The sequence below is a fragment of the Stereum hirsutum genome, assembly GCF_000264905.1.
Source record: "Stereum hirsutum FP-91666 SS1 unplaced genomic scaffold STEHIscaffold_2, whole genome shotgun sequence".
NCBI classification, from domain to species: Eukaryota; Fungi; Basidiomycota; class Agaricomycetes; order Russulales; family Stereaceae; genus Stereum; species Stereum hirsutum.
In genome coordinates this window covers 1,755,744-1,781,563 of record NW_006763132.1, presented here as the reverse complement: position 1 = coordinate 1,781,563, position 25,820 = coordinate 1,755,744, and the positions used below count along the sequence as shown (strand labels likewise).

General features: G+C 50.8%; 10 protein-coding genes across 10 annotated transcripts; 6 read left to right on the top strand and 4 right to left on the bottom strand.

Moving 5' to 3' along the window:
- Window positions 1–151: 151 nt before the first annotated feature.
- STEHIDRAFT_107738 (uncharacterized protein) lies at window positions 152–1,170 on the bottom strand (the record flags this gene model as incomplete). The annotated part of the gene is made up of 4 exons (XM_007299848.1): window positions 152–556; window positions 688–949; window positions 1,017–1,057; window positions 1,138–1,170. The coding sequence occupies 4 exons, from the start codon at window positions 1,168–1,170 to the stop codon at window positions 152–154; spliced, it is 741 nt and encodes a 246-aa protein (XP_007299910.1).
- A 1,446-nt stretch (window positions 1,171–2,616) lies between these two features.
- STEHIDRAFT_72877 (Sodium/hydrogen exchanger) lies at window positions 2,617–4,896 on the top strand. The gene is made up of 10 exons (XM_007299388.1): window positions 2,617–2,678; window positions 2,733–2,978; window positions 3,038–3,186; window positions 3,252–3,400; window positions 3,456–3,674; window positions 3,736–3,871; window positions 3,927–3,964; window positions 4,035–4,349; window positions 4,428–4,745; window positions 4,804–4,896. The coding sequence occupies exons 2-9, from the start codon at window positions 2,735–2,737 to the stop codon at window positions 4,693–4,695; spliced, it is 1,518 nt and encodes a 505-aa protein (XP_007299450.1). The 5' UTR covers window positions 2,617–2,678; window positions 2,733–2,734; the 3' UTR covers window positions 4,696–4,745; window positions 4,804–4,896.
- Window positions 4,897–5,007: 111 nt separating this feature from the next.
- On the top strand, window positions 5,008–7,002 carry STEHIDRAFT_118266 (glycoside hydrolase). The gene is made up of 5 exons (XM_007299847.1): window positions 5,008–5,202; window positions 5,262–5,455; window positions 5,518–5,665; window positions 5,725–6,831; window positions 6,898–7,002. The coding sequence occupies exons 1-4, from the start codon at window positions 5,031–5,033 to the stop codon at window positions 6,567–6,569; spliced, it is 1,359 nt and encodes a 452-aa protein (XP_007299909.1). The 5' UTR covers window positions 5,008–5,030; the 3' UTR covers window positions 6,570–6,831; window positions 6,898–7,002.
- Window positions 7,003–7,274: 272 nt separating this feature from the next.
- Window positions 7,275–9,987, top strand: STEHIDRAFT_165506 (uncharacterized protein; the record flags this gene model as incomplete). The annotated part of the gene is made up of 5 exons (XM_007299846.1): window positions 7,275–7,465; window positions 7,639–8,122; window positions 8,185–8,681; window positions 8,761–9,754; window positions 9,820–9,987. Coding segments are annotated over 4 exons (1,173 nt in total). The 3' UTR covers window positions 8,762–9,754; window positions 9,820–9,987.
- A 537-nt stretch (window positions 9,988–10,524) lies between these two features.
- On the bottom strand, window positions 10,525–11,941 carry STEHIDRAFT_107735 (inorganic diphosphatase; the record flags this gene model as incomplete). Its single annotated transcript, XM_007299845.1, has 7 exons — window positions 10,525–10,570; window positions 10,675–10,720; window positions 10,789–10,898; window positions 10,959–11,123; window positions 11,192–11,472; window positions 11,585–11,815; window positions 11,909–11,941. The coding sequence occupies 7 exons, from the start codon at window positions 11,939–11,941 to the stop codon at window positions 10,525–10,527; spliced, it is 912 nt and encodes a 303-aa protein (XP_007299907.1).
- Window positions 11,942–12,336: 395 nt separating this feature from the next.
- On the bottom strand, window positions 12,337–14,114 carry STEHIDRAFT_152778 (uncharacterized protein; the record flags this gene model as incomplete). The annotated part of the gene is made up of 6 exons (XM_007299844.1): window positions 12,337–12,576; window positions 12,645–13,004; window positions 13,064–13,081; window positions 13,137–13,326; window positions 13,382–13,752; window positions 13,815–14,114. The coding sequence occupies 6 exons, from the start codon at window positions 14,112–14,114 to the stop codon at window positions 12,337–12,339; spliced, it is 1,479 nt and encodes a 492-aa protein (XP_007299906.1).
- A 550-nt stretch (window positions 14,115–14,664) lies between these two features.
- STEHIDRAFT_49078 (actin-domain-containing protein) lies at window positions 14,665–16,790 on the bottom strand (the record flags this gene model as incomplete). The annotated part of the gene is made up of 6 exons (XM_007299256.1): window positions 14,665–14,905; window positions 14,976–15,313; window positions 15,369–16,037; window positions 16,090–16,197; window positions 16,254–16,362; window positions 16,429–16,790. The coding sequence occupies 6 exons, from the start codon at window positions 16,788–16,790 to the stop codon at window positions 14,665–14,667; spliced, it is 1,827 nt and encodes a 608-aa protein (XP_007299318.1).
- Window positions 16,791–17,026: 236 nt separating this feature from the next.
- Window positions 17,027–18,866, top strand: STEHIDRAFT_152776 (uncharacterized protein; the record flags this gene model as incomplete). The annotated part of the gene is made up of 4 exons (XM_007299843.1): window positions 17,027–17,119; window positions 17,203–17,666; window positions 17,725–17,947; window positions 18,003–18,866. The coding sequence occupies 4 exons, from the start codon at window positions 17,027–17,029 to the stop codon at window positions 18,864–18,866; spliced, it is 1,644 nt and encodes a 547-aa protein (XP_007299905.1).
- Window positions 18,867–19,414: 548 nt separating this feature from the next.
- Window positions 19,415–22,414, top strand: STEHIDRAFT_165501 (uncharacterized protein; the record flags this gene model as incomplete). The annotated part of the gene is made up of 4 exons (XM_007299842.1): window positions 19,415–19,535; window positions 19,618–19,641; window positions 19,709–21,676; window positions 21,731–22,414. 4 exons carry the CDS (start codon window positions 19,415–19,417, stop codon window positions 22,396–22,398), a joined length of 2,781 nt encoding a protein of 926 aa, XP_007299904.1. The 3' UTR covers window positions 22,399–22,414.
- Window positions 22,415–22,989: 575 nt separating this feature from the next.
- STEHIDRAFT_118263 (acyl-CoA dehydrogenase NM domain-like protein) lies at window positions 22,990–25,777 on the top strand. Its single transcript, XM_007299841.1, has 13 exons — window positions 22,990–23,164; window positions 23,248–23,338; window positions 23,438–23,640; window positions 23,739–23,857; window positions 23,931–24,018; window positions 24,083–24,152; window positions 24,220–24,463; window positions 24,531–24,555; window positions 24,618–24,705; window positions 24,770–25,068; window positions 25,144–25,175; window positions 25,241–25,361; window positions 25,451–25,777. Exons 1-13 carry the CDS (start codon window positions 23,096–23,098, stop codon window positions 25,559–25,561), a joined length of 1,560 nt encoding a protein of 519 aa, XP_007299903.1. The 5' UTR covers window positions 22,990–23,095; the 3' UTR covers window positions 25,562–25,777.
- The last annotated feature ends 43 nt before the right edge of the window (window positions 25,778–25,820 follow it).

Genomic DNA, 25,820 nt, shown 5'->3' with positions numbered 1-25,820 from the left:
CCGTTTCCTGCGATGGGCCAAATTTACCACATTCACTTGGCTCGAACATTGAGTGCCGCTGCTTAGCGCTGAGCACTCATTCACGGCATCATGGCGCCAAAATAATACGCTTGGCACTTTCGAGCAAGGAAGTCACAACCTTGCCATCCATTCAAGGCAGAACCGTATACTTCTCCGCCACTGAACAGCTGGCGCTTGCAAGTACTCTTGGAAATATAGAGGAATCTGCGGCTCTCAATCCGACTACCCCATAAACTCCCAGTTGTTCGTCCACGGCCCCTCCACCATTCGGATTGCACGAATCTTCGGGCCCGGGCGCTATCCTGCGTCGAGAAGTGGCGGTACGTCGTTCTGTGTTTTTGGGGCTCCACGCCGCTGATGTGCCATCGTCTCCGTCGGGTACAAGGGCCCATTGGATCCATTCTCCAATCGGGTAATCCAGAGCTTGGATACATTTCTTGATAAACGCTGTAAGAAGAAGCGGAGAGTTGGCCGGCCGGTTTGGATCCTTAGGAGGGCGAGGGGAGCAGATGACAAGGGTCGAACAATGCCTTTGCTTTCGGAGCATAGGACCACATTCAGAAAGCTGAACACGCTTTGGGGCTGGTCTAATTGCCCCTCGTTGCAAGCATAAGTCATCCGAATGCATTGGGTGTAAGTCAGGATACAAGGCGCGAGAGGACTTACCAGCATGATTTCGATGTCGGGGATATCGATATTCTTCGAGGTCGTTGTCTTGGTCTGACATGCAGTACAGTTGCTGTCGCCTATGCGGGGAGAACTGACTACGGCCGATCGCGAAATGGGACCTAGTAGCAGGTCTGTCTCGAAGACAGAGAGACTGAACCAACTTGGTGAATAATACCCAATGACCCCATAATTATTCGACGGCCAGAAGAGAGGTTTCCATAAGAATGCGACGGTTGATGAATACGCCGAAACGATCCCCCTGTATGGGGAACAAAATGACGGTTGTATGGGCGGGCAGTTGTGAGGTCGAACAGTGTGGCTCTCACCAAAACGCTTTCCTTTTTGACAGAGAGACAAGGGCGTATACCTGTGAAACAAGGATCGTGAGGTTGCCAAAGTTACCAATGGACCTGTCCACAAGAGAAGCTCCTGCTTCGCTCAAACAACCTTCTTCTCAAGAGTCTGAACACCATGAGCCATTTTGCTCCGATCGGGAAGGATGGCAATTTCGATCTTTGTCGCCAGAGTGTTTGTACAGACCTGAAGCCTGACTTGTAGAGCTAGCGCGAGAGCTATTGGAACTAACGCATGAGTATGGCACGTCAGCTTGCATAGAAGTCGGATTCATGGAAAACTAGGGCCACCCTACGATGATGAAGCCGTACTCCTCCAAAGCCGCAGTAATCTTCTTCTCCGGATAAGACACAGAAGGTGGATGATATAAGAAACATTCATACGATCTAGAGATGGCTTGCACGGCGATGCGCTTCGTGCTGCAAGGGGGCTTAGTATTGTGAGATCCGTGACCATTTGAGGGAAGGACGGCGACGAATGCAGCTCGAGGGTGTTGTATTATTCGGGTGACGGCAGGCATAACTCTCGATACATATTGTATACGTGCAGGTCAGGTTACATGAGCGTTCAGCGCCGATGCTCTGAGGAAGACGGCGGATGGCGACCAAGATCAAACCTGCAGTACAATAACAGGAGACTGACACGCTCGCGTTCGTGCGACTTTGTTTGAAGGTTGGATAGACTGGGGGTCCGGTAGTATAGAAAGATCGCCTCTCGCAGACTGATATCCGGGTCGTCGTGTTGTGAAAGAGAATATGACACGTCGGCGAGTTGGAATGATTGATGTTGAGTCTGTTGACACGGAGGTGGGATCGACATTGTCCCTCGTGTGTGGCATCCCCTGTCGCAACGGGTGTGTGTTCGCATGCACCAAAGTGCCACAATTGCGGTGGGCCACACCGGGCTGATTCGCGGGAGTGTGCTTTCTTCATCCATCGGAGGGATTCCGAGTGGATTCGGAAGCATGCTCCTAGCCGCCGCTCACCACCGAAGTCTCGCGAGAAGGGGGCACCTGCTCCCTCCCAAGTCAATCGCCCTACCAGGCCCCGAGTAGAGGACTATTTGGCTGGGGCATCGTCGGAAGACAGAGGGGTGTTTGATTCTCCTTTTGATGGTCCGCCACCAGTGAAAAAGGCGAAATCGAGTAAGAAGAAGTAGTTGGGTTTCTTCTCTGTTGTCTTCATGCACGGCCATTCTACGATAGTTGTGTCTCATATCCCCCGTCCCGTCGGACATCACTTGAACGTTCGATACTTCTCTTTCAAAATAACAGACAGTATTCTGAGTAGGTACACACTTTCACGGACTCAGTCGACAATTGCTCTTCTTGTATGTATCTACCTACCATACAAAGCGCCCCTGGCAATTTGCCGGCGCTATATAAATTCGTTGAATCAAAAAAAAAAAAAAAAAAAAAAAAAAAAGACACGGAGGTGGGGCCTTTACGTAACTTATGAACTCGAACCAAAGATAAGTTACGAGGTAGATCTAATCTAATCTACATTCTCGTGTCTTCGCGAGCCTCAGCAGGCCTCAGCAGCCTCAGCCTGCTTTCAGCTCTCACCGGCACCACAATCTCAAACTCGCTATTTCCTCTAAAGAGTCCACTGTGTTTGTGAGAGGCAGTACCGATGGTTAGTATCTCTGTTTATACTCCATACAGATTTGCTGACTCTTGGACACTGCAGGCATGTCGTCCTCTGACATCATTTACACGGAGCCGACGCTCCCCCAACTCCTGACCGTGGCATCCTTTTTATACCTTCTTCAAGTATCTCGATGGCTTGCGGATTTCATACTATCGGCTGGTCTGTTAGGTGAAGTAGCACTTGGAATTATCTACGGCTCTCCCTTGGCAGGTATCCTGGATGAAAGTTGGGAGAAGACATGGTTGGTTGTGGGATACTGGGGTCTGGTTCTCATCGTCTTTGAAGGTCCGCGCTCGTCAAAATTCTATGGGTGTCTTGCTTATCAACTCCTTGAACTTCTTTAGGAGGCCTTGATTTTACGCCACAGTTGTTTATACCCGCTCTTCCTCTCGCAACCGTCGCTGCATTCACAGGTGTTCTCCTACCAATCGCGTTTTCGTTCGCCATTCTCTCGGTTGCTTTTGGCTATCCGCAACTTGACGCATTTTCCTGCGTATGTGTTATAAGTATCGGTGACTCTGTTCGGCTTCTCATATCGCTTTCACACATGTTTTGCAGGGTGCAGCGCTCGCGTCAACCTCCCTAGGCACCACCTTCTTCGTCCTTCGATCTCAAACAAGCAAGTTTGACCTGGGAGCCGTGCGCCTCGGTAGTGTATTAACTGGTGCTGCTCTTATCGACGATATCATTGCTCTCGTCCTGTTGTCGTATGTTTTTCGTGATTCAGTATTTCTACCGTTGCTCACTCTGTCAATCTTGCAGCGTCATTACGGCCCTCGGAGAAGGCGATAATACAAATATCGGATGGACCATCGGCCATCCAATTGTGGCGAGCATCGCTCTAGCAGTGATAAGCCCAGCAGTCACCTATTTTATTGTGCGGCCGGTGTATGGACGATTTGTTGAGCGGTTTATCGTTCGAATTGGGCCGAATGCGTTCATGTTCGTCGGTATGTGCGTTCTATGCGCTCACTTAGCCATGTGAGTGTCCAATCCGCAAGTATCATCCGCTCAGTGGCTGATTTCGGCTCCAAACCTCCAGTGCGAGCTACATTGGGACGACGGTCCTGCTCGGGGCATTCTTAGCTGGAGTAATGCTCGCTGTACTTCCCAGCTCCCCTGATAGCGAAACGTATATCTCCATTTTCAAGACGTATGTGGGACCTGTGCAAGAATATGTGAGCCACGTCGTTTCGTGTCCGCTGCGCTCTGAATGACTGGCCATGTTTGCAGATTTTTGCCCCGCTGTTCTTTTCCTCGATTGGTTACTCGTATGTGCTATTACCGGTACTCCTCATACATGACACTGTGTACCATAGTTGACATCCTCGAGCTCTCCAGGATCCCATTTCTAGACCTCTTCACCGCGCGGAGACTTTGGCAAGGACTTGTGTTCTCGATCTTCATGACACTCGGGAAATTACTAGTCGGCGTATGGATTCCGGTTTCTGAGATACGTCTTCGCCGTGTGCCTGCAGCAGCCTCAGAAGACACCAACGAACTTCGTGAACACGCTGGTAGGGAAAAGCCAACAATGACGAAGGTCAATCCCGGCGGGAAGAAGAGGGCCAGATGGTCAGTAATATGGCCCGGCAAGGCGTCGGTGGCACCAGCGATTATGCTCGGCGCAGCAATGGTAGCTCGAGGGGAGATCGGGTCAGTAATTTCTCTTCCATTACTTCCTTCTCTTACTCCTTCTTTGCCTTTATTCTAAACTACATTGCCATGGTATAGGATTCTTATTCTTCAAGTAGCATACGCTTCCTCGCTGAATCCCTCCTCGTCAACCACTGTCATTTCGCAGGACGTATACCTCATCGGCGTATGGGCAGTCTTGATCTGCACGATTGTTGGTCCAGTGGCGTTCTCGTTTGTACTCAAGCACTGTGTAAGCGATCCGCGGCGGTTAGGTATCCTAGTTGGTAGCCGATGGGGTCAGGGTGCCGAACAGAGTGCTGTGAAGCGGGATGGTTGCGCGACTGCCGATAATGAGAGTGGGTGAATGTGACGGGTGGGTGCCGGTAAATGCTCATATACTTTCAGCTTCAGGAGGTCAGTATTTGCGTAACTCAAATTAACGCGGCCCGCATGCTGATATCTTTACACGCAGCTTAGAACTTGGGACCGGTTTTCTGCCAGCTACATCCTTAACTGTATAGTTCAATGTGGCGCTTGCACTTCCAGTGCCACTCAAGCAAATAGATCTGATTGCCAAGATGACGTCATCTTCTGCGAGCGCTTGGCCGAGAGTGTGGCAACAACTGCGTCTGCTTCTCTTGCCTGCATACCACCATCTGGTCGTTCTCCATCTTATTGAAGTCGGCCTTACACACACAGATGAACAAAATCAAGTCTTTTATTGACAAGCATGTCGACAAACATCTGCCTTTGAAGTCATCTCCAGTAGCACATCAAACACCCCCACCTCCAGCTCCCCCCCATTTCATACAAAGCTTTCCGAACGAGCATGACCTCTACCTCTACCGGAGGCAGCACGGAGTGAACCTAGGCATGCCAATTCATTAGCCGTCCTCTTTATAACTCGACCTTACCTTTGAAAATATGAAGGTTCTTGGTTCGTGCTTGAACGCTGGATCGCCGACAGCCCCTATCGCTGCGCTGCTCAGCCCGGACAGAGCGACCTTGATGTCGCCAAAGGCTCTAATGCGAGGGAGATACTAGAGCACCATTGGGACCACTGGATCGTGGAGGATGATTGGAGTTGGATTTCGCAGCGGGGTCTGAACACTGTTCGAATTCCGGTCAGTTTTTGCTCATTCGTGGACATGTTGTGGTGGCCTTAAATCAACGTTGGGTTCCCAAGATTGGCTTCTACCATATATGTGGTGCAGACCCTTCTGTACTGAACGGTACAGAGTTCGCGGACAAAGGCGAGGTATTTGCCGGTGCTTGGTCGAGAATAATCAACGCCATCGCTACCGCTCATCGCCATGGTCTTGGCGTCCTTATAGGCAATTATATCACACTTGTCTTCTCATGCTCAATATTCTGATATATAATTCTTCAACAGACCTTCATGCAGCTCCAGGCAAGCAAAACGCGGATGCCCACTCAGGAACTTCTTCGTCGTCCATATCGTTCTTCCAGTCCTCGAATTTTCAGCGCACCACCCAGATTTTGACATCATTGCTGACACACTTGACAACGTTCACGAGGACTCACAACCCTCCGCTTCCCAATCTCATTGGGATCGAACTCGTCAATGAGCCGAATCCTCCTAGTAACAGTGACCACGATGCGCTCAAGAGGTGGTATGCGACTACCATCGAAGCGATGCGAAGAATTGACCCCGATATCCCATTGTACATCGGTGATAGTTGGAGAGCAGGCGAGTATGCTGGCTTTGTCAAGAGCTTGGGAGCTGGAAGCTCGTCGTCGACGTCTTCTTTTGTGGTATTGGATCATCATCTATATCGCTGTTTCACTCAGTCCGATGGGGCGACACCAGCATCGCAGCATGCCCACGCGCTGCGGGAATCCAAACAATTCTCTAATGACGTCAATACTTTGTCAGAAGCTGGCGCTGGACTCGTTGTAGGCGAATGGTCTGGCGCGCTCAATCCTGGTTCATTGCACGGTGTAGGAGATCAGGAAAGTGCGAAGAGGGAATTCGTAGATGCACAACTGGCATTATTCGAGAGAGATTGTGCGGGTTGGTTCTGGTGGACTTACAAGAAGGAACATCGGGGAGATTCGGGGTGGTCGATGAGGGATGCGGTAGAGAAGGGTGTATTTCCGAGCTGGGTTGGGATGAGACTGTCGAGAGCACCAGAGAACGATGGAGGCAGGAGGGAGAATGCGAAAAATCAAGCATGGGGTTTGCCTTTTCCTTCTTGCATGTCGCCGCGGTGCTGATGTCTTAACTGACTTCTTCTTATTTCTCCCATCTCTGCAGGGGCACATTGTTCTTGGTGGGATACTCAGTATCCGGGCAACTACGAGCATTGGCGCTTTGCGGATGGCTTCATCCAAGGTTGGGATGATTCATACACTTTCTTCTCCCTCTCTCGTGGCCAAGGAGTTTCGGTCTCAGAGATTGGATTCAAGGGCGCGTGGGCGAAGCGGAGGGCAGCAGAACATGCGAGGCAAAAAGGAGACAAAGACTTGTGGGAATATGGTGTGTTTTGCTCATATTCGTTTGTTAGTTGCTTTTTTTTGCTCATGTTGTGATAACCAACAACAGAACATGGTCTTGCGCAGGGCATCACGGCAGCGACGGCGGCCGTACATCAATATTTCGGTTGATACCTAGTGGCTTTATGCCCAGATTATATTATATCATTTGCACTCATTAGACTCGTTGCTTTACTTGCATGACTAGATATGTCCGTTCCCATGAAAAGCCGATCCACAAGAGCCACACCACAGTTCTGTAAGAAAGGGTGCCACTCGCCACCCTAACGGACGGCCCGCTCGCGGTCCGCTTGACCTGAACTAACCAACCGTCTGGTCGAGATCTCGAACATTTGCGACTTGCGCAAATCGTCGACTTTGCGCTGAACAACAACCTACTTCGCCAATCGTTCCCGTCAATCAAGCTCAATCTTAAGCGTTCTACCCATGTCACCAATTACAGCAACCCACAATCCCAACTTCCCCGCCAATCTCGCAATTGCCCCTTCACATCGATACAACCACGAGCTTTCAAGAAAAGACCCAGAAGTTGTGCTGGAATCGGACGTGGATTTGACGTTTGATGTAGCAGCTCAAAAGGCTGCTATCGAGAGATACGGAATTGCTGGCAGAGTGTGGTACGTTCGACTTTTCATCTTGATATTCTGCTAGATCGTACAGGATCTCATCGATAGAACACTCGCCGCCATGTCATACACTGGTCGTATATCCCTGAACACACATTCTATCTAACTGTGGCCCGGATGGCGTTGAACCGACTCTGATGTTATCACTGTTCGTGACTAGGAAGGGAGGCTGCATACGCTCTGATGCTCTACCTGGAAGAGTCGTCATATCTCGAATTCGATCCGCCTTCACCCTTCACATCATCTCCTACTCCACCGTCGACATCGAATATTAGGCACTCATTCAGGATCATTGAGCTTGGTTCGGGGACAGGAATCGTCGGATTGAAGCTGGCAGAGCATCTTGCTCGGACGCGTGCTGGCGCTGCCAATGATCAGGCTGCAGGCTCACGGGGCTCCATGGTCATCTTGACGGACTTGGACGATGTGTGCCCATTACTGGAGGAGAATCTGGATGGGCGAAGGGTACAGATTTACGGCGAGATGAAGGATAGTTTGAGTCTCAGTCAAGATTTTACGGTCGAAATCAGACCTCTCGCGTGGGGAAATTATGAGCAGGCTTCCGTAATTATCGAGAAGATCAGGGACAAGTACCTCAAGACGGACCAATCGCCGATTCCTTTAACACATATCGTCTGCAGTGACTTGGTGCGGTCTTTCGTGATTTTCCACAACTGCTCGCCACACTGACGACTAGATGGCCCATGCAGGTCTACTTCCCCGAGCTTCTGGCGCCACTTCTACGAACACTACTTCACCTTACGTCGCCGCCGCTAGCCCCGAGCTCTGCATCAGACACACCGACGATCATCATCTCATACAAGATACGATCACTATCAAAGGAGACTCCCTTCTGGTCATCGTTCGGACTTTGGTTTACTTTCGAACCCGTCCTCGCTCGGCCCGTTGATCGAGAATACGGGGGTACCCATAACTCGGCCCCTGGCCTCGAAAGCGGAGATGATGATGCTATTGTCGAGGGCAAGCTCGAGGGTACCGGTCATGACGGGTGGCGCCGCTTTGGAGACTCGGATGATGGTGACGAAGATGCGATGTTCGTTTTCATCGCGAAACGGAGGCCCAAGTCTTTTGATTGGCGTATTCCTGATGACGACAAGTCCTTGTTAGAGGGAGTCGGGGCCAGAGGGACGGAGAACAGAAAGGGGGACGACAGCTTCGAAGTCATGTTACTAATGGGTATGAATTGGTGAATAAAGCTTTTATTTTGCTTCGTCCGCACCGATCTCCTACCAGGCAGACTCTTTCTAATGAATGAATTGAGCAAGAAAAGTAATAATCATCTCGAGACCCACCCGACGTCGAGGACATGGTCCGCTCCTCGAATCCTATGCCACTCGATTTCATCGCTATTTCCTCAGCCTCTCCAATCTTCCATCCGATTATCTCACTCCTCTATCTTCTATTCAATGAGACTTGAAGCCGGGAACTACGTCTCGCTCCGCGAATCGCCCATCGAACAACTTGTACGGCGCCGCGTTTTCCTCGTCCACGTCGATCTGTTTCCACTCGTCCATCCATATCCCCTCTCCACCCATCCTTCCTATCCCCACGAGCGGAAGCCTATCCTCCTGCGCTGGGGCCAGCTCCTTGATCACCCATCCCATATCCGTTATCTCTTTGAACCTCTTTAGCCATCTCTCATAGTGAAAGTTGTGTTTGATGTCCCTCGTCGCCGTCTTCAACCCCAAAGCACGCGTCGCAATCATAGTGCCCCAACCGTCCCAGGGAAGAAAAGGTATATCGATGATGTTGATGATCTTTATCATCTCCGATGGCGCTTCACAATAGATGATTAGCATGTCTGCACGCATGATGGAAGCTTCTCTCGCGCTCTTGGTCCTCTCAAGCACCTGCTTCCTCTCCTGCGTCATTTGCTCTGCTAGTTTCTGCGACGCCGAGCGGATAGATCGTATGGCTGCATTCTCGACCCTCCAGGCCATACTGACATTGCCTTTGTATTCCGGACGAATCGACATGTAGATATGCAGGTAATTGTCCTCGAAATCGAATTCGTCGATTAGGTGATCGGGACCGAGAGTGGATTGGCAGTAGTCCCAGATGGCGCTGTGAGCTGCTTGCTCGACGGAACGGCTGTGGATCGTGAACCAAAATCGGAGGATTCGATAGAATTCCTCGGTCATGACCTTGATGTCGAACCCGGATTCGAGCAACCCTGCGAGGCCGGGCAGGCCTTTTATGGCGATGGTGGACCGCAGCAATTCTTCCTGCGCCTTCAGTGTAGGTTTTTTGCAGTTGGGTCTGTTGAGTGAGAATTGCGGTCAGAGTCATGGTCCGAAAATCAAATATGTTGACGACAGACGTACTTGTGCTCCTTCCAAGACGAGACCTGACACTCCTTTGAACAATAAGAAACCGTTCCACATCTGCTACACTGTTTCCACCTCGTGCCCTCGGGTGGACGCTTGCAGCAATGGTGACAGGTGTTGCCCCTTGAGGGATCCGAATAGCCTGGCTTGGAGGTTAACATTATAACGCGCTGCAGGACAATCAGTATCCCAAGTGAGGTTATCAGATGCCAATGGTAGAAGAAAGAGAATTGGCTGTGATCTTACTCCTTGGATGGTGAAGGACCGATGACGGGATGAAAGAGATAATGGGGCGAAAGGAATCTTGTAAGTACTGCTCGAACGAGACGCCTTCATATACATCTTCGGTTCCAGAAGATTCGGCACGAAGAAAGAGACGAAGGAAAGACGTTCCCTTTTGTGTGCTCTATTCTGATGGCTTCAGATTCGTCGCAGATCCTTCGGGTCCGGGCGATAGGGCTATTGTTCCCCGCCATAAGTAACTATGCAGCTACGCTGGCATTCGTAAGCACTTCATGTTCGTCGGTTTTTTTTTACGTCGACTTTATTGTTGCCGCGAAGGGTCCACACATCGCAAAATATAAGCTTGCCACTGTCCATCACTGACTGCATCTTTATAAGTTATTCTCGTGCAAGTCGTATATAGAGAAAATCTGCGCTGTGCCCTAGAGCTGTAAGGGCAGCGATTGCTCCTTTTTCACCCTAACTGTCTTCATCGATGAGAAGAAGTCCACTTGTCAACCACAAACTGAGAAGAACATCAGCATACAACAGTCTGATGTAGAAAAATCTCCTTAGGGCGTTCGTGTCTAGTAGGGACTATAGACCTGTCCCCGGTATATAGAGAAGCACCATTCCTCACATATTCGAGCATCCATAATGTGAAAAGACTTGGATACTAGACAAACGGTTTCAATAGATCTTCAGCAACAGAATGATAGCAGGTAAACCATCTTCGGAACTCACTAGACTTCTTCATGGGAGCTGGAGTCATCTTGGAGGTTGGTGGAAGTTTCAGATATTCGTTGTTGTCATTCGCAGTGTGTCGTGAAGAACCGTCGAAAGAGATGTTGTGACTATGGGGGGGCAAAAAATTAGCATGCATGGGTAATCTGCACTATGTGGGGAAATAATACGTGTAAACACCGTGGGCGTTATTGCCTGTAGAGTCCTCTTCCATGATAAGGCGGTACCAGCCCTTGTGGCACCTGCTAATAGTGGCGTTCGTATAATTCCTGCCCCTTGCCTGGCCACCAAATGCCAAAGAATTCTCCGCATAACCGTCAGGAAGTTCGTAAATCCTATGAGATGCGCCATGCATGCACCAGCTATATATACGGGGATTGACCAATCATGTTCTTGGACACACCTGAACCACTCCTTCGTCGCACTGACTAGCCCCGGGAGAAGCCTCTCAACATCGTTGATGTCCTTGAGCCTTGGGGCTAGAGGGTCATTGATGTCGATGGCAAGGATTTTCCAGTCGATGACTCCCTTGGCGAGGTGGAGAGAAATGGCACCAAGGACCTTGACTTGCTTGACCTGGCCAATATATCCTACTTGTTCGCCAATCTCGCAGACGGCGAGAGGTCCGCCGTCGCCCTTAGACCTCCGCATCTCAGAGTGAGCCACAGTTAGGTTGTCCCATGTCTACACGAAGGACAGAGTTGGAGACGTCCAGCATGATGTGTAGCGATATAAACCGTATCACGATAAGCGATGTTCGAGAGGGAGCGTAACAATTAGTAGGAGAAATACATACCTGAGGAAATATGCCGCAGTTCCAGATGTAGCCATGGTGAGGAAAGCAGTTGCGGACAAAGCGAGGGTGGCCCTTTCTGGTTTCTTGTTCGATTGGGTTCATGGTCTCATCTGTAACTACCATCTTTGCATTGGTCCACCGAGGGATCTCGACGATCATGTTGAGAACGCCTCCAGAATCGCGATCGGCCAAAAGGGGTATATCATGGACTGGAGAGACAACATGGCCGTCCTGTTCGATGAATACGCGATATCCTGATTACGAAGAAAGGTGATTGGTCGGCAAACAATGATAAGGGTAGGTACTCGATGGCGTTGCACGTACCAGGAGTATTGGGAGTGCCGACAACCCGTACATTGTGTCGTGCTTGACGATGAAGGATATTCAGTGGCACGAAAACTAAATGGCAAAATGGGACTGACGAGGAATCATAGTACCGGGTAAGATGCCAGAGGTCCGTGGAAAATTGGTCAGTTGTCACCTGTATATATAGAGGTGACCGGCGCTCCGAGTAAGTCGAGCTTTTGATACGATCGTAGTTGATTGATGCTTTGAGAGCCAGAGCAACAACTATCAAACCACCGATAGTTTGAGTGCAGTTTGAGAATGATCATCATGATTGAGATGTAGACAAAGTGCTCGGTCTGTGCTCTGTACTAAATATAATGCAGCTATCATATCCACATCTGTTAAAGACAAAAGTACACATCCAGCAAGATCAGAACGCAGGACACACCCAATCCAGCTGGAAATCATCTTGTAGTGAACCCATGACGGTGGTAAAACCTCTGGTTTCCATTTTCCAAGTATCCAGCCGTAACGTTATAGTCGCCCACCATCGGATCAGTATATCCTGGTGGCGCGTGAGAGCGAGGCTGCACGCCTGGTGCGTTGGACAACGATATGTTCACGCGTTCCGCAAGGAGCGGTTCATCTTGTGGCGCGGAAGGTATGAAGCCTGTGGCCTGAGGAGGAATGAAGACCATGTCGTACTATGCATTGACGCGAAATGTATGAAGGTGAGTAACGTGAGCACAGGAGTTTGAAGACCAGGACGTACACGGAGTGAGAACCTATGGAACGATATACTTGGTTTCACACTCTTCGCGATGTATATCTCACCTCTCAGTGACCTGACGCCGCCACCCTTACTCTCATCGACATCGCTGTCATTCGGATGTTCGTGGGAATTACCTTGTTCGTGTGGCCAGAAAACCGCGCGGGCCACAGTGGCGGTGAACGTGTTGTTACTTCGTGCCTGCACGGACTCGTCGGTAGCGTGTGATCCAAGGGCGACGGTGCGTCTTAGAAACAAGCAGGAATTTGTGGCGGAAGGGGACGTAAAAAGGTCGAGCGCTTGGGAATCGGAACTCTTCAGGGTCAAGAGGAGGGGTATGGGGGAGTCGACTGCGTAGGACAGCTATGTTAAAACTTGGTTATCTTTCGATGTTCAGTGAAATGGACAAACCGAATACTTACTGGGGATGCGACGGAAAGCTGACATGGTGTAGGTAAGGCTGACATTGCTAATAATAAGAGCATGGAGACTTACAGAGTATTGAACGTTGGCAGGACGTGTGTCGAAGAGCGTACCGCTGACATTCAGCGGCGGGAACACTATCCATCCTTCAGGGTCAGCTTCTGGTCCTAAAGGCGGTCTTCCGTCTTCATATGCGAGTACACATAGCGTCGAAGGGGGTTCAGCAATCGATCGATGGAGATATGCAAGTTTCGCAGTGAGCCTGAGGGTGTTTCTGGGTCAATGCGTGGTGGCTCGAGTGAATAAATACCACTCACGTCTGATTCATGCTCCACATCGTATAACCTTTCTTAACCGTCACAACCAGTTTATAATCCACGTATACCGGACTCGCTCTTTCAGAGAAACTATTTGGCAGCGGATAGCCCGTACTAGTCGCCACTGCGAAGTCCGTGCTGGCTTGACTTGGGGGGTTCGCACTAAACGTACGTTTGTATCTTCGTGCGGATTTGGTGGCTGAGGGGGCGGTAACCGATGAGGGGAAAGTGATGGAGAATGGCCATGTATACTTCCCAAGAAGTTTTGAGGGAGATCTCCCCGAACTATTGCCTGATGGCATCCACAGGATCTGCGTCTCCTCCAAGAATACCTCTTCTTCTTGACCTACAGCCGTCACGCCTCCACACAGCTAATGAATGACACGCAAAATTTCAGTTTGTTGAATGAGGAGTACAGCGGGAATTGACACACTGTGATAGAAATAAACTTGATGTTCTCGGTTCGCTGCAGATTCAGGCCTACCTGCCCCTCTACCTTGTCCCCGTCAAAAAATAAGGGCGACACTTTCTGGTCCGGAGCACGGCTGTTCAAGGAGAGATAGAGCCACGGATGACCCTTGCTGTTCTCCAGCCTGTAAGTATGTCGATAGTCCGCACATGGATTAGATGGTGTTCGCTGTGGAGTTGGAGGCTGGGGCGGAGAAGGGGCTGGAGGAGGTCGTGGTAGTGCCGCGGTCGTGGTCGCATAATCAGGAAGCTCTGGATCTGCCATCTCGCTTTCGCGTCGAACGGGTTGGGGTATAGTGTAGATATGGGGGAGTTAAGATCTATGTCTTAGTGCGCAGTTATGAAGAGTCTCTTCAGGATGTATATAGCACGGTCGGTGTCATGGCCTGTGCACGTAAGCGTGGTTTCACTCTACCATGAAGCATGAAGTTGTGGAAGGAAGCGAATGTTTGAACGGCTGAGAGAGAAGTGTCGCAAGTGAGGGTAATCTGAGGTCGGATACACATGATAAGGCAAGCTATTTCCCAGGGACACATTGCCGTGAGTTATCGTTCCTTGACAGCACTGAGCAAACGGACCGAATCAGAGCTAGAATATGGGTATAAAATTAATCTTATCGCAGCAATGACGGTCTCAATGTACACGGGCTGGGGGTGCACAAGGCCTCAACAGACATTCTGAATCCCAGACACTGCACCGCAAGAAATAGACTTGACTGTCAAGCGTGAATAAAGCGAACGCGTCAACCGAAGAAGCAGATTCACTCACACCACCCTCCGCAAACGGACGCCTCAGAATCACCACACTTCCAGACTTCAAGCACCTACGGCGGCGACCGCCCCTGCCTGAACTACGTTATGCTGAACCGGAATGGGAGTCCGCGCAGGCGGCGCCCCTTCTGGCAGCATTGTTCTTGTCCAATCAGGAATTACGCTTCTCGCTGCACCTCTTGCTGTCCGACTGGTACTGTCTCCCTGCGAAGTTGCCTGTTGGGCGTCATGATCTGCCTCGTCCCACTTCTCTCGAGGGACCTCAGTGCCTCCTATCTTCATTGCACTAGAATTTTGGGAGAAAAAACAGACCGAAGTCAGAGAATACACGCCAACACGGACAGCGCGACACTTACCCAGCGAGTGAGCCTCCAACCCACGCCATACAAGCCGGAGTGAAAGCGGGAGCTTTCCCTGCGTTTCCGCTGCCTTTTGCACCCGTCGGCACAGCAGGTGGAGCTGGATTGTTCAATATCGCCAGGTTGGGGACCAGAGGCCGCAAAGGTGCATAACGGTCGTATACTGGTGGACGCGGTCTGTCTGGGCGCATGGGAGGTCGGATATTGTTGGAGGGCGATGAGGCAATGGCTCGTAGAAGTTCAGCGTGTAGACGAGGGATGAAGCCTGGGAGCATGGCTGTGCCACCAATCACGAGGATCGAAGAGGCGAGGGTTTTGCGCAGGTCGACTGGGACCTACCAACAATTGCCTTGAGATAGTATAATTATAAAGTCTACGATGCGGACAAACCTTGAGTAAAGCATCAAGAATGGTCTCCGCCACGCTGCTCTCATCGACATCACTTCCTTCAAAAAGCACCTCCGCGCACCGTTCTCTGATCCAGCCAGGGATGATCAATGTTCCCCGTCCTGTTCCCGTCTGTTGGGCTACTGGAGGTACGACCTTCAGGTGAAGGTCTGTAGCCGTCGATTGTCTCTTGTAGAGGTTTGCCATGGCCTGTAGGTGACTTTCGCCCCGGTTTGACCTGTCCGGTGGGATCTGGCTTCGTGACACGACAGAAAAGCCTGACGAGCCGATTTGACTAACATCCTCGAAATCAGCCGACCCAACTCTCGAAAAGTCGGACTCGGAAGGGCCGTCACTGGGTGGAAGATCGAGATCCATTGCATCATCGCCTCCCGAGGGCGATATGAGCCTGCCGTCCACCGAGGTATCCATGGGTGGACCGACAAAGCAGCATCGCGTTTTGATGTGCTCGATGACCGCATCGGTAAGGATTTCTTGAGGGACGCGAGACGAGCGGGCAGCAATGGGTATGTTGGCGGCTGCACTGAGGGTAGCTGGGGGTGGAACATAGGTACCGAAAAGAAGGAGCAGAGCACGAAGATGATATGAGAGTTGTGCGCCGGCGAGTGGGGTGGTCCGTAATTGAGGGAATAGAGGACGGGAGGAAAAGATCTAACGTCAAAGTCAGTGTTCACCGATACGCCACACGTGACGGTGGGCTTACGGGAAGTACTGTTGACTCCAACTGGCCGCAATCTATTACGAGACCAGTTATACGCCCCACAGAGAGAAGAGCGAGCAAGGGGGTGGAGGCAAAAGATATTGATGGGATCTTGCCCCATATTGGTTAACTTGGAAACGCATACGAAGAACCGTGCAAAAACACACCTGGAGGTTGTTGAACAGTATCCGGGCCAGCATCTCTTTGATGTATACTGGAAGCAGAGGATGTTCAAGTAATATGACTTTCCGTGACTTCGGATCCGTTAACAACGAACTGCCCAGATCCAATGAATGTGTCAGTTTCGATGCAAGACCTTAACGAACGTAAGCACGCACTCACTCGTGAAACACGCTCCTCAAGCGTTCTTGCAACCGCGCTTCGAGTTCCCTATCCTCTTCCTCGCGCTCTGCAACGTCCGTCGCCCTGTCAAGTGTCCATAGTCGGTCGACATGAAAGACGTCCCGAGGACGACCCTCTCCGCTGAACCCAACCTTCCAGATGTATGACCCAGGATCAATAACTATGCGGTCTTCTGTTCCGTACAGAGAGTGCCTGCGAGTTGTTTGATAGTGCGGGGAAGACTGAACAGAATTAGCAGTAGCCACACGAGCACCAGCTGGTGTCGCGGAAACTCCATGAGGCGTGGATGGTGTTGCGAAGGACGTCCTCGTGCGTGGCGTCGCAGGAAACGGGACCGCCATAGATCAATATTAATTTTGAGTAAAATTCGATGGAAGTAGAGCCTGAACCAGTTAGAAGTTTAACATGCAACTGAGCGAGGTTGTGGTCAAGAGCAAGCGTGGAATCTTGTTGTGGCGTTCAGGACCGTTCAAGTGGCACAGTAGTGCCGCGCTATTGGCCGGCTGCGCGGCTCTCTCATCAACGTCCCCCACGGCGTCGACTGTATCTCGTCCTTCATCCTTATATTCTGTTGAAAATGGCAGTCGCCACACTTGCAGACTTGAACGACGATGTTGTTTTCATCATCTTCTCTTGGATGTCTGTCTCAGCCATTCTTGCCATGAGACAGGTGCGCTATCATTCTTTAAGGCCTAACTGAGCCCCATTTCGCAGACCCACCCGCCCTGCACCAACACCCTGACCATTGAACAGACATCCAAGAACTTTTATGATATCTCGAAGGAACGTATAGTCTGGCAGAATGCTTGTTTACACCAGGTCATACATCGCAACCTTCCGTTCCCGTACCCGAACTTTCTCACTTCCCTGTCACAACCACGTCTGGAACACCTCACACGACGTGCGCTGAGGTTCGAAAGGATATGGAGCAAGGGTACTCCAGAGGAGCCCGAACACCATATGACATTTCAGGCCACGCAGAGCAATGCAGTTTCTGAAGTACGGTTCTTGAGAGGGCATGATGATAGATTTCTTGCTGTGGTTTCTCAGGGTATATGGTCCTCGCTTGGTATTTGGGATGTCGGGGAAGAAGCTATGGGCCCGACAGTTAAGGTGGTGCATTGGGCACCCAAAGGAGCCTCTTTGACGAGTCTTGTCGTTAATACCAATCCAGAGTCTCCCGCCACACTGGCTTTGTCTGTCGCCTCGCCACATCGGTAGGTCATGTCCATGCGCACCGCGAGTGTTAATTGTGCTCAAATTGCGCTTCTTTAGACCATCTCAGATATATATACTATCACTACAGGAGGGAGATCCTGAGAATGATGCTATGCGACTGGAGACGTTACATATCATCGATTCCCCGTGGTCCGCCGTGCTACTGCTCGAGAACCTGATTGCTTTCGGAGACCATTCGTCCACCACTGTTCTCATGGACTGGACTACTCAAGAGAGCGCCACCCTAGAAAGTGCCTCCGACCCCACAATACCTCGTCAAGTGCGTTCAGTCAAAATCAAACCTCGAGAATGGTCGAGTGCTGACAGTGATCTAGTCGAACAAGTGTCTTCAGGTAATCATTCAACCTTCGAGCGACGCGGTTATCGTTGTTCGCGCCCAAGCCATCGATGTGTTTCGCACTCCAACCCTCCAACCCCCATCCTCCAAACCAGCCCTCGACACAAATTCAGAGAGTAGCTCTACCCAGCCAATTTCGAACTCTATCGCTCGCCACACATTCGGATGGGTCGAAAACATCTCCCTTAGTACGCCTACATCTCCGCACAACCCCAACTTCAACGTTCTCGTCCGCAACCTCCGTAACGACCCTTGGGCCCCGGCCATGGACAACATCCACCACGTCTTCCTCGCCATCTCTCCGCCTCTCTCCACCTCTTTATCCAGCCCGTTATTGCCTGATGCAGCCGGAAGCGAAATCGACGAATGGGACGAATTGGCAGATGGCCTGAACTCGCTGTCTTTGAGCGAAGAACCTGCAGAACGCCACCATCACACAATCTATCCTTCCACGTTCGCCACAACTCGCAATCCTCGAGGTCACCTACGATGTCCGACCGTTACCCTCGGCCCACTCGGAACTTACGCCTGCATCATTCCTCGGCCTGCAGGACATCGTGGTCTCACAGCGTTTGATGTGCACGCACAGCATACTCAGACTTCGCCTTCACTCCCGGGCATCGGAGGTGGGGGTGCTGGGAAGGAAGGTTTACAGCTGGGCAGGTTTGGATACGACGGAGGTGGGGCGGATGGCTCGGGAGTGCATGGAAGATGTCTATGGTGGAATGTCAATGGGGAAGGAGAGGGATTCGATCAGTGGACTTCGATGGAGTATGATGAAGCACTGGGAAGAGTGGCGTTGGGTAGTGCATACGGAAGGGTGACGGTCCTTGTTGTATGATACGAGAAGAAGACGGGTAGTCTAGGAATAGGGATCACGGATCTAAGGCCTATGGCGAGTAGGAATTCTCTGATTGGCATAAGTAATTTATGGGTCGAGAGGCCGCTCAACTGACTGTTTTGACTATCAGTGGGCCGTGACATAACTGAGGAATCACAGGCCAGGGAGAGCGCATCAAACCGCCATTCAGTCGCGTTACGGTGTGGTCTGAGCCGAAAAGTATTCCCCAAAAAGCTCTACATAGAAGTTGGTTTAGAAGAGTCGGCAAGGCGCCACCCTCTTGTGTGGCGACCGATGAATTGAAACCCCGCGCCAACAAATCAGAACGAAGGCCAAAGCGCACCACGTGTTCTTACCTTGTACCATGTTTCCGCCTTGTTCGAGCTGACCCTGGAGGTATACTATTGGTTTTCCTCTTGTATCGTGTGCCTGCTGGCCAAATGCGAGTAGGGAAGAGGAGAGTAGATAAAAGCTACTCCGTACTGTACGTTTCCGTTCGCGATTCGCGCACAGTCACCCCCCACCCCTCCCTAATCGATTTATTTGTTATGCCGCCAGGCTATACCTCGAAACTAGCTCCAATTCCAGAGGATACTACTGATACTTCTACCTGGGATCATACCTCGCGACCTAAAACCCCCACGAACATCTCCCACTTCCCTTCCAACTGTGAGCAGTCGACTATAATTTGAGTGGCAAAGCACTCTGCGTTTGGACAGCTTCTGACTGCATTACTTACCTTGGCACATAGTTGACGAGATCAAGAGTACTCCAGGTCAGCTATGAACGCGTACATACACCGGAGAGCTTAACGTTCCAACTGCTGACGTCCGCTATCTCAGCGAGAGCTACCTTAGGGGGCTATCAAGGCGAGGATCACACAAGAGACGTCATCCGTCCTCAGCTGAAAAAGGACATGGAAGGTACACTCGGCGCAGGACTCCCTTTTGATGACTATATCGAGGCTGTCTGGGGCCTTAACCGTACAAAGCTTCATGAAGACGAACACAGGCCCTGCCTTTCGTCCGAAGAGCTCGCGCGATATCGTTCTCCTGCTCTCGAGAAAACTCGCTACATCCCGTTCACCGCCATACTCGCGCAACTTCTCCTGGATTACCTCAAGTACATGCGGAAACATGGACATATGGACGAAATCGTGCTTCCATGCGGCGTATTTTTTGAAGCACGGGTAGGAGACGATGTCGTACATGGCGATGGTGGCTCTCAACGGAAACCCGATGCGAGCGTAACAGCCCAGCTAGGTGAGGCGGTGTTTGCGAGGTTGAGAGAGATTGGCGACAAGAGCGCACAGATGTTGACCACGACGAAGGACAAGGTCATTGAAAAAGTTCGTTTGATATGGGCGTATCTGCTTTCTTTCTTCGAGTTCAAGAAGAAAGGAGGCGCTGCTGACGACGGATATTCCCCTATGAGTCTGGACACGCGCGCTACCGTCTCGGAGCTACCGAAAAAGACACCCTCATCTCTAAAACGGCCTTCTGACTCCTCGGTCAATGGCCGCGCCACCTCTAAACGCAGGAAGAAACGATCCTCCCACCCCCTCTCCATTCCTTCGTCGTCCGGATTTATGGAGCTCATTGACACTCGCAAGACTTTGAATGCAGACGAGCTGCAAGCAGCCGATTACGCTCACGAGAGCCTCCGTACTGGCCATCGTCGTTACTCCACCGGCATCTTCGTAGATGACGACGTCATGACTCTATGGTACTACGATCGCATGGGACCCGTACGTTCAAAACCCTTCAACTTCGTAGAAAGACCAGATAGACTCCTCGCCGTCGTCGTCGCTCTAGCTAGCGCCACAATCGCGGGCTTCGGTTTCGAGCCAATGATCTGCACTCCAGGTCCCTCAGCCTCTCTGCCCCTCCCAACAACCACGACTACCGAGGAAACCACGACTGCCGAGCTCGAGGACACTACGACTACCGAGGAAACCACAACTACCGAGAATAAGAAGACGGCCGATCTCTCGCGCTCGAAAGATCCTGACATGCTCAGCAGAGTCCGTCAGACCGCAGAGCTTACGGAAATATACGAGAAATACCGGTCACAAATGCCTCCAGACGAGAACTTGACCGACTGCTACTTCCGTATCACATCCCGAGTCGGCCTCGCTGACCGCCCGTTATTCGACCTTCCTTCGTCGGCGTCTTTCCCAACCACATCGAGATCTTCCTCCTCCATCCTCTCCTGGGTCTGGGATTCGTTGAAGCCAAAGACCGGGATTTTATCACCGCTCTCGGACGTCGTTTTCAAGATCAAAGGGAGACCTCTCTACGTACAGGACGGGTTGGTCGGAAGAGGGACGGTGGTTCTTCATGTGGAGACCAAGGAGGACGAGCAACGACGATTTCCCTCCGACATCATCGCCAAGATAAGCTGGCCTCCGAGGAGTCGCATCCCGGAGGACAGCATTATCCGGCACGTTCGATTCCACGTTCCGAAGAAATGGAAAAAGCACATCACGAACCTCGCCTGTTCTACGACTCTCTCGATGCCAGAAGAAACGGACGGCTCGATTGGATCGACAGAGAGTGCGGCGAGCGCATCAGACAACCAAGTTCTGGACATTCCTCGAAGACGTATCATGTCCATCCTTCGTACCCGGATCAAGCAACGTGATGCAGGAGGTTTAAAGGCGGCGGAGAAAGAGGAGTTATCGGATGCCTTCATCGGCCCTGAATACGAGGAACGGGTCCTTCGCGTTCTCGTCTGCGAGAAGAATCTACCGTTGAACCGGGTGCAGAATCTGGACGAATTTAAATCAGTTTTTGTCGATGTCGTGAAAGGTCAGTTCCTCTCCTCGGAAGCTCTGACGACGAGTACTGACATATCCTTCCCAGCCCACTATGTCGTTTATACAAAGGCCGGTATACTTCATCGGGATCTCAGCGTCAACAATATCATGTTTACAAGGGATCCGGTCACCAATCGTGCAATCGGTGTTCTCAACGATTGGGACCTAGCAATCCCCGTCAACCGTTCGGAGTACAACGTCGAGAAACCCACCTCTCATCATCGCACAGGCACCGCCACATTCATGTCCCTGGAACTCCTCAAGGACTCGAATAGAACCATCCCTCATCTCTATCGCCATGATCTGGAGTCCTTCATGTGGATCCTGATTTGGTGCTCTTTCAACTTCCTATTCAACGGCATGGAATTACCTCCAAACCAACGGAGCGACTTCGTTCAAGAATGGGTAGATATAAGCTGGTCGCGCATCAGAAAAGCTAAGAAGGACTTTTTAAGCGACTACAGCGACGCACTCAAGCGGACGACAAATGTCATGCGACCTCTGGTGCCAAAGATCGTTGGGCCCCTCTCTCAAAGTATGGGTCGCGCGTTCTCCGAGCGTACGCTCAGTCAGACGCAGTACGAGGGTCCCAGTTTCCTGAGAGTAACGACAACGGATTTTTTTGACCTTTTCTTCACTTTCGAATGTTTCATGAAAATTATCGAACCGGAGGTGACAGATCCGGTGGGCGCTTTGACGCTACATGAAAGATGAGCGTTCTGCCCGATTTCTCCACCACATCTTATTCCGGGCGTTACGGTCAACTCTCCAAGCCGCTTGATGCATTATCATTATTCCATTCGCCTTCTTTCTACCCATCTTCTCATAATTGCCCATTTCCTTATATCCTCGAGCATCTATACCTTTTGTTCTTATCTGCATTTGATCTCGGTAGAATGTGACTTTATTTCGGTTTCTTGGCATGCGTAACCTGCGCTGTCGTTCACCTCTATCGCATTTCTGAGCTACTGCAGGTTTTGCGGGTACTGGCTGATCAGCGCGGTCACCAGATGAGCACCCTTATGAAATATTTTTAATAGTACCAGTGTCTGCGAGCGGAACATGATCACTCTTCCTGCTGTCGACGAGCAGGACGATGAGGCGAAAGCCTTACCGACGTTCTTGAGATCTGAGATCGCCGTCTTTCCGGCTCTTTCCCGGAGTGATCGGAGCCACGCGCAACGAGCCATTTGTCCGGCAGACAAGGGATCCAATCATGACGAGGATGTTTCCAGCAATCACATGCGAGCGGGTCAATTTCAGACGCTTGGTTCAAAGCAGTCCTATAAGAATGCGCCTCAGCCAGCTCTCTTCACCCACTTGCCTTACTATTTCGAAAGACGCTCTAGGCTAGCACCAATATCTCTGGGAATAAGCCTTGGTATCTTATTGTACGATTGGCTGAACAGCTATGGCAGCGAAAGAGTTCAAACAATTAACGCTCGAGGATGTATCGGTGCACAACAAAGACGGTGATCTGGTACGTGCAATCCTAGTGCTCCTGTTTACATCGTAGATGGCAGGCAGCTTACATGCATTTGTTTACCATGGGATCCTCAATAGTGGGTCGTCGTAGATGCGAAGGTTTATGATCTCTCGCGGTTCAAGGACTTACACCCAGGAGGAGCCGCCGTCCTTCTCGATGAGGAAATTGGTACGCCCGCCCATTCACCATGAATCTCGGCTCTTTAAATACATTTCTTGCAGCACAACTTGCTAATTGCTTGCGTCATCTTTTCTACCCCCTGTACAGCCGGTCAAGACGCCACAGAAGCCTTTTACGGTCTTCATCGGCATGAGGTCCTCGAACGCCCGCAATACGCCCGTCTTCAGATCGGTGTCATCAAAGGCGAACAGAGCGTTATCGCAAGTCGTGTACCAGGTGAATTGTCAGGCGTACCTTACGCAGAGCCCACATGGCTTGCTCAAGGATATCACAGTCCGTACTTCAAAGAGGTCAGTCAGTCCACGCCACCGCCACACTCATTACCAACATCACTCCTGAATGAAACCCGAAATGAAGGATCTAATGCCTCTTGCACGTCTGTTTATAGAGCCATAAGAAGTTACAGGTGGCTATGCGTCAATTAGTCGACGATGTTATCTACCCAGATGCTCAGGCCCGTGAAGAAGACGGCAAACGACCAAGTCTGGAGGTGATCAAGAAGATGGCGTACGTGGTGTATTCACTTACAGGGTTTATCTTTCTCTAACGGTATGAATTTCTCATCGTTCTGATTGTATAGTGACCTCAACGTTCATGCTATGCGGATGGGCCCCGGAAAGCATCTGAAGGGACTTACCTTGATGGGTGGTATTGTCACTCCTGAGGAGGTTTGTGCACTCATCGCTCTATTAGAGAGTATACTGCAATACCTGACGTCCTATCGCCCGCCAGTTTGACTATTTCCACGAGTTAGTCGTCACTCAAGAATTCTCTCGTATCGGCGCTCGTGGCTACGGCGATGGTCAGCCACTCACATTGTTACCCACATTATTCTCACTATATACTCACTACTCCTTTTGTTGACGTAGGTCTGCAGGCCGGCGCTGTCATTGGTCTTCCACCGGTCCTCAATTTCGGTTCACCCGAGATGAAAGCCAAGGTTGTTCCCGAAGTCCTCTCTGGAAAGAAATTCATTTGTCTAGCCATCTCGGAGGCGTTTGCCGGGAGCGACGTTATGGGCTTGCAGACCACCGCGAAGAAGAGCGAAGATGGGAGGAAGTGGATCATCAATGGGACGAAAAAGTGGATCACGAACGGGACGTTTGCAGACTAGTGAGTCGCGGAGCTTGTCTTGTGCCCTGACGATGAGTGTGTTGACCGGGTTGTATCATGTTTTCAGCTTTACCGTGGGTTGTAAAACAGAGGTCAGTGTTAACTATCCCGTGCCTTGGAGCTAGTCGTGCTGACGATCTTGCGTTTCCTCAAGGATGGCTTCACCGTCATCCTGGTCGAGCGCTCCGACGAGGTCTCCACCAAGGCTATCAAGACTTCCTATTCCTCTGCTGCCGGCACAGGTTTGTCGTTCTTTCCATACAAATGTCTTCAGATCTCTCATTCCTTTTCTCACCCTCCCACTAGCGTACATCACTTTCGACAACGCAATTGCCCCTGTCTCCAACACACTCGGCCCAGAAGGCGGAGGCATCTTCGTCATGCTCTCCAACTTCAACCACGAACGATGGGTGATGTGCTGTTCGTCTGCCCGTTCACAACGTGCAATCGTTGAGGAGTGCTTGAAATGGGTGAACCAGAGGAAGGCGTTCGGGAAGCCGCTTAGCAGTCAGGCGGTGATCAGGAGCAAGTTGGCGGCGATGATAAGTAGGGTGGAGAGCGCGCAGAATTGGCTGGAGAATGTGACGTGGCAGATGTGTAATATGGTAGGTTTTGGCGTCTTCGATTCTGAGTGCAAGTGAGGGAAAGAGCTAACTTGCTGTTTGACTCTTTTTGCATAGTCGTATAAGGAGCAGTCACAGAAGCTCGCAGGGTGGGTCTCATTCAGTATTTTAGTTCGCGTCATCCACATATTCTAACATTTGCATCTATTACTAGACAAATTGGACTCCTGAAGATGTACTGTACGTCGTCCGCTCAAGAGACCGCGAAGGATGCCGTGCAGATATTCGGTGGACGAGGCATCACGCGGACAGGCATGGGCCGTTTCGTCGAGCACGTACGTCACTTTCCTTCCTCTTCCATCCTCATCTATAGTCTACCTTTTCCAAACTACTGACCTCCATTTGTATGGTTTACGCTTCACAGTACCACCGTACCATCGCGTTTGATGCGCTGCTCGGTGGCGCAGAGGACGTACTGGGAGATTTGGGTGTTAGGCAGGCGATGAGTCGCATGCCAAAGAACGCAAGACTCTGATCCACAGGACTTGTCTTCTTCTTTGCAAGTTTGGACATACATGCCCTATTCACGGCGTGTGGCATCAACTGTGTGGCGCCGTTGTTATACCAGATACTTTCAATCGTTCTTGGATTTCTTGCGGCATTGTTAGACTGGCGTTGTCATGTACTTGTACTCATTTTACTTTTCTACGCATATTTATTGTACATCATTTGGCTGGTATGGATCGAATCAGATTGGATTGTAAAGTTACTTTGGGTGCCCAGAGATTGTAGAC

What these genes read in the sequence shown, in the direction of transcription:
- STEHIDRAFT_72877 (XM_007299388.1), top strand. Translation starts at nt 2,735, where the DNA reads ATGTCGTCCTCTGACATCATTTACACGGAGCCGACGCTCCCCCAACTC. An exon ending in ATTGCTCTCGTCCTGTTGTC is followed by an intron (nt 3,401 to 3,455) that starts GTATGTTTTTCG and finishes TCAATCTTGCAG; the next exon opens with CGTCATTACGGCCCTCGGAG. An exon ending in TTTTCCTCGATTGGTTACTC is followed by an intron (nt 3,965 to 4,034) that starts GTATGTGCTATT and finishes CGAGCTCTCCAG; the next exon opens with GATCCCATTTCTAGACCTCT.
- STEHIDRAFT_118266 (XM_007299847.1), top strand. Translation starts at nt 5,031, where the DNA reads ATGAACAAAATCAAGTCTTTTATTGACAAGCATGTCGACAAACATCTG. An exon ending in GCAGCACGGAGTGAACCTAG is followed by an intron (nt 5,203 to 5,261) that starts GCATGCCAATTC and finishes GAAAATATGAAG; the next exon opens with GTTCTTGGTTCGTGCTTGAA. An exon ending in TGGTCTTGGCGTCCTTATAG is followed by an intron (nt 5,666 to 5,724) that starts GCAATTATATCA and finishes ATTCTTCAACAG; the next exon opens with ACCTTCATGCAGCTCCAGGC.
- STEHIDRAFT_118263 (XM_007299841.1), top strand. Translation starts at nt 23,096, where the DNA reads ATGGCAGCGAAAGAGTTCAAACAATTAACGCTCGAGGATGTATCGGTG. An exon ending in TTCCTCTGCTGCCGGCACAG is followed by an intron (nt 24,706 to 24,769) that starts GTTTGTCGTTCT and finishes CCCTCCCACTAG; the next exon opens with CGTACATCACTTTCGACAAC. An exon ending in TGGGCCGTTTCGTCGAGCAC is followed by an intron (nt 25,362 to 25,450) that starts GTACGTCACTTT and finishes TACGCTTCACAG; the next exon opens with TACCACCGTACCATCGCGTT.